General features: G+C 38.1%; 1 protein-coding gene across 5 annotated transcripts in view; it reads left to right on the forward strand.

The window, feature by feature from the left end:
• Positions 1-9,000, forward strand: part of IQCH (IQ motif containing H) — a 202,207-nt gene extending 193,207 nt beyond the window's left edge. For 4 of the 5 annotated variants that reach the window (XM_024761668.1, XM_024761669.1, XM_024761670.1 and 1 more), the window contains 3 exons: positions 913-974; positions 2,605-2,713; positions 8,899-9,000. In XM_024761668.1, coding sequence (XP_024617436.1) covers positions 913-974; positions 2,605-2,713; positions 8,899-9,000 — 273 coding nt within the window. Of the gene's footprint in view, positions 1-912; positions 975-2,604; positions 2,714-8,898 lie in introns of those variants that run through there. The other variant, XM_024761672.1, reaches the window with a different exon arrangement.
• The last annotated feature ends 431 nt before the right edge of the window (positions 9,001-9,431 follow it).

The raw sequence follows: 9,431 nt of genomic DNA on the forward strand, positions 1-9,431 counted from the left end.
AAAAAAAAAAAAAAAAAAAAGAAGTACAAACTACTATATATAAAATAAATAAGCTACAAGGATGTACTGTACAGTATAGGGAATATAGCCAATATTTTATAATAACTATAAATGGAGTATAACCTTTAAAAATTGTGAATCACTATGTTGTACACCTGAAACATATAATATTGTACATCAACTATATATCAATAAAAAAGATGCAGTGTATATATGTAGAATGGAATATTACTCAGCCATGAGAAAGAAGGAAATCCTGCCATTTGTGACAACATAGATGGAACTTGACTGCATTATGCTAAGTGAGATAAGCCAGACAAGACAAAAATTGTACAATATCACTTATATGTGGAATCTAAAAAAGTCAAACTCATAGAAACAGAGAGTAGAATGGTGGTTACCAGGGCCCGGGGTGGGTGGGGGATTGGGAAGATGTTGGTCAAAGGGTACAAACTTGCAGTTAGAAGATGAATAGTTTCTGGGGATCTAACAAACAGCATAATGACTATAGGCAAAAATATTACATTATATACTTCAAAATTAATATGAGACTAGATCTTAAATGTTCTCACCACAAAAATAAAATGATAAGTATGTGATGAGATAGAGGTCTTAGTTAAAGCTACAGTGGTAATCATATTGCGATAAATAAATATATAAAATAACATGTATACCTTAAACTTATACAATGTTATAAATAAATTATAATCTCAATTTTACAAAAAACACTGTCCTAGAACATATCTATTCCATATTCTGGAGACATCCTTTCCAAATGTGCTTCTCACAGTATTTGCAATTAGCTCTAGATTTCAGTTCAAATCAGCCTTATTGGTCTTAGTATAGTATGTTTTCTTTACTTTGTTTCCAACATAATATGCTACTTCTTTTCTTCCCATTCAAATTTTATAGGACAGACAAGGAACTATCTTTATATTATATGAACATCTGAAGAGAGACAAGTTGGGAATGTTGTGAGTATGAAGTGTGTCTATGAGATGTAATAAGCTAAGAAAATAGACTATAACAACCAACAAGAATGATACTTCTCATGCATTTTAATCAGCATGCTGATTTATTGGTAGTCTATCTTGTTTGATTTAGATCTTTAAGTATTTCATAAATTGACTTTAGAAGTGTCAGCAGGAGTTCATAAGTATAATTGATTAATTATCCAAAATTGATGGGTAAGGGGCTAGTTTTAACAACATATTACACTCAAACACATACACCTACAAGGCACAGCAAATCTGACTGATGAGGAACCGGCCCAGATGTACTGATTGCAGAAGGGCAGTTTTCATTCTGGCATGCTTAGAAAAATGCTCTGGTGACTTGGCAAGATGCTCCCCAAAAAGGCAGGGTCTGTCGTGCCTCTTCAGATCCAGTTCTGGCCCTGATGCAGTCTCTTCAAGATACATTTATGCTGAGGAACCTCCTACTGCACCACTCAGGAGGCTTCTCTATGCTTCCCTGTTTCCTGCAGATTTCTCTCCAGGTTATTCTGGAGAACAAGCAAAGTTGTCTCCTTATCTAGGACTCAGAACTTTAGAGCCACAACCTTGAATTGTGTCTTATTCATATCTTGGAATATGGTTATTTGGTACCTTTAAGTCATCCTGACTTATTGGGAAACTGTTTCTAAGTGGCAGGACATAGAGCTCTGGTCTTCTGTCTTGGAGCCTGGGAAGCTATCTACACCCACCCTGACCCAAGGGAAAGCCCAATCAGGCTGGAAGGAAGCCATTCCACAAGTGTCTAAGCCTTAGACTCTAAGGTGACTTATTTTACAGTTAACAACTAAGAAAAGAAGTAATCCCAAAGTTCTTTGCAGCTGCCTTAAGAGGCAGCTTGCTCTTTAGGTTCACCACCTCAGGATAGAATGATTTTAAAAAACTAATCCATTCATTTAATCTGTTTTTAACTTCGATTTTTAAAAAAGTTTGAAAAATAGCTAGAAAAATACCCTGGAGTTTTGTTTCCAAGTTAAAACTTAGCAATGATCTAGTTGTTTGGGAATGTTCACTGACCATAGTTTAATTCTACAGGATGGTTTGCAAGTTGTCTCTGAAATCTTCTTTAAATGTATGTTCAGCTTTATAAAGACAGCTGTTCGTGAATGGGGCACGTTCTCCTCTGCACATAAATGGGGTGCATTCATAAGTAGCAGGAATCACTTGTATAAATGAAATAGAAAACAAACTCTAGATGAAAGTCTCCAGAATACTGAGGTGCACATGTCTCTGAAGGCAAGTAAATTGTTAGGCATGAATTTTACTCAGCAACAATTCTCTTAAACTAACAGTTTTTAAAATGAGCTAATACTAGTGTCCTAGCTCAGTGGTAGCCTTTTGCTAGGAATGACTGAACCTATTCCTACATTCTGCTAAGTTGATTAATAAAAAATATTTATTACACAAATCCTTTTTGTTGACAAGCTAAAATGGAGCCTCATCTTTCATATCTCCCTGAAGATTCCCACCTTGTGAGATTGAAAATACTCATTAAATTCCATCACCAGACAGGCACAAATGAGAGGGTGATTGTTTTTAAGCATGTGAGGGGAAACGTTGGTAAACTCATTTGTTTGGATATCATTAACAGAACAATCGGTGAGGATCTCCAGGGGGTCCTCGTGACCTTTGCTCGCAATCTCTTCATCATCCATCAAGAAATATCAGCACCTAATATGCAAGGCGAGACCAATTTTAAGGTGAGGTGTTAATTAACTAACGATCCTGGTTAATTTCTATACAAGGGCTGAAAATACCTCATGCTGCATTGTAAACAAGTGCTAAACCATTTTTTTTTTCATTGTAAGCAGTACATATTTTACAACGTGCAGGGTCAATATTGTAAGGTTCCCACTGAACCCATTAGTTAAATTTAATAGTTTGAAACTTTTTCTTTGAAATATAGTAGACTTGTTTTAACTTACTGCAATTTCCAAATGTAAGCTTACAAGACAACAAGGATTTTTGATGTTGAAGGTGAAGTGTCACAATGGAGCCAAAACAGAGACTGTCACAACCAAAAATCCTGAATATAATCTACCTATATTTCAGATAATACAATGTCTGGCTAAGGATTCCTGGGAAGCCCAAATTTCTAGAGCCAGAGAAGTTCTGAGACGCCAGGAAGGACAATGTGTGTAGACAGAAGAGGAAAACCTCACCATATATGTAAGCCATCTGCTCCACCCCATTTCACCAAAGTGGGACAGGTGTTTCTCATCGCTAACCTTTTGAAGCTTCCAAACGTCCCTTAAAGATGTTGGTTCGGGAAATCCAGTCATGTATAATTGACCAGAAGTCTCCAAACTCTAGAAAACAGGAGCAAGATCTACACCAAACGTTTTAAAAATACCAGCTGAACAGAGGTGAACACTTGGTATTGCTCACCAGAGTCTGCATCTGGTTCCCCGGCTGAGCCTTCATCGTGTCTGAATGGATCAAGTAAGTCAAGGGACTCATCAGAAACCACACGCGGGGACTTCCCTGGTGGTCCAGTGGTTATGACCCCGCGCTTCCACTGCCGGCGGCGAGGGTTTGATCCCTGATCGGGGTTTGATCCCTGGTTGGGGATCTATCCCGAGTGGCCCAAAAAAAAAAAAAAAAAAGAAGGAAAGAAGCAGGGAAGGAAGGAAGAAAGGAAGGAAGGAAGAAAGAAAGGAAGAAAGAAAGAAAGAAAACCATATGTGATTTTCCTCTTAAATGGAAAGCCCGACAAAAGCTTGATAAAAATAAAAATTGTGAATACTTTTTTTCCTTGAGCTAGGGCCTGGTCCCTCTAGTAACAGTAATAATGATAATAATGCTTTGCTCTTCAATGTGATTTTATGTGTTGCATCAACTTTCACTGGTCCTAAAGGATCTATGCTCATCGTTTATATTCTAAGTTCCTGCCAGCCAGCATCATTTCATCTGTTACTGTGATGTGCAAAATTCTGAGCCTACATGCACGTGATCAGTTATCTGTCCAAATACAGCTAATAGTCAGAATCAGATGGTGCTGTGGACTGAATTGTGTCCTCCCAAAAGTTCACGTGTTGAACCCTTCATCCCCAATGTGATGATATATGAAGATGGGGTCACTGGGAAGTTATTATGTCTAAATGAGGTCATAATGGTAGAATCCTCATGATGGGATTAATGCCCTCAAAAGAGACCAGAGAGCTTGCGCTCTTTCTCTCTCTCTCTGTCCCCCTCTCTGTCTCTCTCTTCCGACCCTATGAGGATACAGCAAAAAGATGGCTGTCCACAAGCCAGGAAGACAGCTCTCACCAGGAACTGAATCAGCTAGCCTTGACCTTGAACTTCCCAGCCTCCAGGAATGTGAGATATAATTTTTTGTTGTTTAAGCCACTCTGTCTTCGATATTTTGTTATAGCAGCCTGGGCAGACTAAAGCGGATGGTTTATCCCCCTAACCATGCATACTTAGTAGACTCTGAGCTTGGACTTGAGGTTGGCAGAGCCAGCTACGGTTGACAAAATAAAGGCTATTTTGGGCTTCCCTGGTGGCACAGTGGTTTAGAGTCTGCCTGCCGATGCAGGGGACACGGGTTCGTGCCCCAGTCCGGGAAGATCCCACATGCCGCAGAGCAGCTGGGCCCGTGAGCCATGGCCGCTGGGACTGCATGTCCAGAGCCTGTGCTCCGCAACGGGAGAGGCCACAACAGTGAAAGGCCCATGTACCGCAAAATAAATAAATAAAGGCTATTTTCTCTGCGCTTTGTCTGACTTTAAAAATCATCAAAAGTCAGATGTTCTTAAGTAGCTTTTAAATATCTCATGGTTTCTAGCCTTCTCATGTCATATAAATAAAATTGCTATCTTGACATTTTTTACTCTTGCTAGAAGGTCTAAAGGTAAAAACTTTAAATCTCAACAAAACAGGAATAATTTTTTTTGAAAAGTGGACTAGATTCATTTGGGTAGTATTTTCTGTCTACTCTCCTAACGACAGTCGAATAAGAATTTTCAGTTTGTAAACAAGGATTTACCAGCAAAGTAAAGGCCAAATAAAAATGGAAGGTGATGCAGAAAAAGCATTTAACAAAATCTAACACCCTTTCTTGATAAAAACACTCAAACAAACTAGGAATAAAGGTAACTTCCTCAAACTGATAAGTGCATCTAGGAAAAACCCACAGCTAACATCATAGTTAATGGTGCAAGACTGAAAACATTCCCCCTAAGATCAGGAGCAAGACAAGGACGTTTGCTCTCACCACTTCTATTCATCATTGTACTGGAGGTTCTAGCTAGGGCAGTTAGGCAAGAAAAAGAAATAAAAGGGGCCCAGACTGGAAAGAAATAAAATTATCTCTATTCACAGATGACATGATCTTATATATAGAAATCCTAAAGAACCCAGAAACAATCTATTAGAGCTAATAAACAAATTCAGCAAGGTTGTAAGAACCAGCATCAATATACAAAAATCAGTTGTATCTCTATACATTAGCAATGAACAATCCAAAAATAATTTTAAATCAATTTTTTAAAAATCAAAAAAAAATACTTAGAAATAAGTTTAGCAGAAGAAGTACAAGACCCGTCCACTGAAAACTACAAAACAGCATAAAAAAAGGAGACCTAAATAAGTGGAAAGACATTCTATGGTTTATGGAATATAAGACTTAGCATTGCTAAAATGATAGTTCTCTCCAAATTGATCCACAAATTCATTGCAATTCCTATCAAAATCGCAGCTGGCTTTATTGCAGAAATTGACAAGATAATCCTAGAATTCACGTGGAAATGCGAGAGATCCAGAAAAGTCAAAATAATTTTGAAAAAGAAGAACAAAGTTAGAGGGCCTCTCAATTTTTAAAACTTACTACAAAGCTACAGTAATCAAGACTGTATGGGGACTTCCCTGGTGGTGCAGTGGTTAAGAATCTGCCTGCCAATGCAGGGGACACGGGTTCAATCCCTTGTCCGGGAAGATCCCACATGCTGCGGAGCAACTAAGCCCATGCGCCACAACTACTGAGCCTGTGCTCTAGGGCCTGCAAGCCACAACTATTGAGCCCGTGTGCTACAACTGCTGAAGCCCGCGTGCCTAAAGCCCGTGCTCCACAACAAGAGAAGCCCCCACTCACCGCAACTACAGAAAAGCCCATGTGCAGCAATGAAGACCCAACGCAGCCAAAAATTAAAATTAATTTAAAAAAAAAGACTGTGTGGGGCATTCCTGGTGGCGCCCTTGGTTGAGAGTCCACCTGCCGATGCAGGGAACACGGGTTCGTGCCCGGTCCGGGAAGATCCCACATGCCGCGGAGCGGCTAGGCCCGTGAGCCATGGCTGCTGAGCCTGCGCGTCCGGAGCCTGTGCTCCGCAACGGGAGAGGCCACGACAGTGAGAGGTCCGCGTACCGCAAAAAAAAAAAAAAAGACTGTGTGGTACCGTCATAAGCATATCTATATAGATTATATAGATCAATGGAATAGAATTGAGAGTCCGGAAACAAAACTTCACTTTTACAGTCAATTGATTTTCAACAAGTGCCAAGCCCATTCAATGAGAAAAGACAAGACTTTTTGACAAATGGTGCTGGGACAAATGGATACCCACATATAAATGAATGAAGTTGTACCTCTCTACTCCACAGCATATACAAAAATTAAGTAAAACTGGATCAAAGGCTTAAATGTAAGAGCTAAAACTATTAAACTCTTAGAAGAAAACAGGCATAAATCTTCATAACCTTGTGGTTAGCAATGGTTTCTTAGATATGATACGTTAAGTGCAATCAACCAATGTAAAAATAGTAAGTTAGATTCCATAAAAATTGAATACTTCTGTGTGAACCAAAGGACACTCAAGAAAGTGAAAAGACAACTTACAGAATGGGAGAAAACATTTGCAAATCATAAATCTGATAAGTCTCTAGTGTCCACAGTATATAACGTACACTTACAATTCAACAACAGAAAGACAAATAACCAATTAAAAAGTGAACAAAGGACTTGAACAGACAGTTTTCAAAGAAGATATGCAAATACACAATACGCACATGAAGAAATGCTCAACATCATTAGTTATTAGGGAAATGCAAGTCAAAACAGCAAGATACCATTTCAGACTTAAGATGGCTAGAATCAAAAAGACAGACAATAACAAGCTTGACAAGGATATGGTGAAACTGGAACCCTCATATATTGCTGACAGGAATGTAAAATGGTGTCACAGCCACGTATAATTTCATATTTCCTCAAAAAGTTAAACAATAGGGATTTCCCTGGTGGTCCAATGGTAAAGAATCCATCTTCCAATACAGGGTATGTGGGTTCGATCCCTGGTCAGGGAATAAGATTCCACATGCCCGTGGGGCAACTAAGCCCACGTGCCACAACTATTGAGCTCTCGTGCCTCAATGAGAGAGGCCATGTGCCGCAAACTACAGAGCCCACACGCCACAACTGGAGAGAAGCCCGCACACCACAACTAGAGAGAAACCCGAGCAGACCACGCCTTAATGAAAAGATCCTGCATGCCTCAACAAAGATCCTGTGTGCCACAACTAAGACCCGATGCAGCCAAAAAACATAAGGAAAATAAATAAATAAAATAAAAAAAAATTTTAAGTTAAACATAAAATGACCACATAGGGAATTCCCTGGTGGTCCAGTGGTTAGGACTCCATGCTTTCACTGCCGAGGGCCCTGGTTCAATCCCTGGTTGGGGAACTAAGATCCCACAACCCACCGTGCAGCACCATCAAAAAAAAAAAGACTCAGCAATTCCACACCTAGTTATATACCCAAGAGTACTGGAAATATATGTTCATATAAAAACTTGTGTATTAATGTCCATAGAAGCATTACTCATAATAGCCAAAAAGTAGAAACAACCCAAATTCCCATCAACTAATAAATGGGTGAATTCCATTATATTAAATGAATAATATTTCATACACTGGAATACATAGGTATAAATCTTCATGACCTTGTGGTTAGCGATGTTTTCTTAGATATAATACCTAAAGTGCAAGCAACCAAAGTAAAAATAGATAATATATACAATGAAAATATTATTCAGCCATAAAAAGGAAATTAAGTTCTGATCCATGCTACAACATGGATGAACCTTGAAAACATTATGCTAAAACACAAAGGCCACAGACTGTATGATTCCATTTACATGAAATGTCCAGAGTAGGCAAATCCTTAGAGACAGAAAATAGATTAGAGGTTGCCAGGAGCCAGGAGCAGTGGAAAATGGGGAGTGGTAGCTAATGGGTATAGAGTTTCTACTTGGGGTGATGAAAATGTTCTGGAACAACACAGTAGTGATGGCTGCTTATGAATATACTAAAAACCACTGAATTCTATATTTTAAAAGGGTAACTTTAATGGTATGTGAATTCTACCTCAATAAAAAATAAGTAACTAGAATAAAATGGAAAGGTGCCAATTTTTCTCCCAAGAACCAATGGAAATAAATGCTCCCATCAGCCAACTAGCCCTCATTCTAGAGTGACTAGACCAGTGCATCTCCAATTATCTGCAGTGAAGGACCTGTTTGTTTTGTTTTTTCTGACTTATCATGCATCAATGCTTTTGTAAAATACAACAACAAATGAATTACTAGAAAAATGAAATGAAAACATTGAAGACATAAAATAGAAGGCCATTTTTTCATTATTAGATTTAATAGACATAAAAATTTCTATAAAGGTTTCCAAGTTCTTAGCCTCAATTTTTTTTACCCTTTCATTAAGACTGATAATCAACAATCTATAGAAGGGTGTTGGTTAGTGGAAAACACTTTAAGCAGAACTGGTCTAAACAACACTGAACTCCAAAAAGAAGCTAATGTTTGAGGGGCTGGGTGGAAGACTTGAAAGAGGTCTTTAAGTAACAAGTATTATTTTTACTGCTCATTTACAGACCGCCATTGATGACATTGAAGCCATTCTACGAGTAACAGAGGAAAACAAATTGAGATTTGAAGAAAATCTAGAGTCCAAAGATGATAAAAAACCTATCTGAACCTGATAAATGAATGGTCCTGGAATACATTAATGATTTTGGATTCCAATCTAGAGCCAAAAAAGGGGCAACGTTCATTTTGCTATTAGGAATAAAAGGAAGGGAAAGTTAGTTTGCTTTGTTTGCTAGGAGGTGAATCAGAACGGATTGTAATGTAATGCTCTTTTTAAAAAATTGTTTATTAAGTGATCTTATTTTACTTATTAAACCAAAACCTGTTTGTGTTATCATTTCAGAGCATTAAACAATCTCTGCCTCTTCCCAAACTCAGGAAGAAATAATCTATCAGGAAAGTTACAAGTCTTACTAACATCACTTCTGCATCTACCTCTTTTTAAACTTCAGGATTATAAATGTTTTATAAAGTTTTCTCCTCCTGTTTCTGATAGTAATTTGTCTTCTGCATTTAAAAAATTGAATAAAGGTTTAAT

Source organism: Neophocaena asiaeorientalis, unplaced genomic scaffold, assembly GCF_003031525.2.
Source record: "Neophocaena asiaeorientalis asiaeorientalis breed wild unplaced genomic scaffold, Neophocaena_asiaeorientalis_V1.1 scaffold465, whole genome shotgun sequence".
Lineage (NCBI taxonomy): Eukaryota > Metazoa > Chordata > Mammalia > Artiodactyla > Phocoenidae > Neophocaena > Neophocaena asiaeorientalis.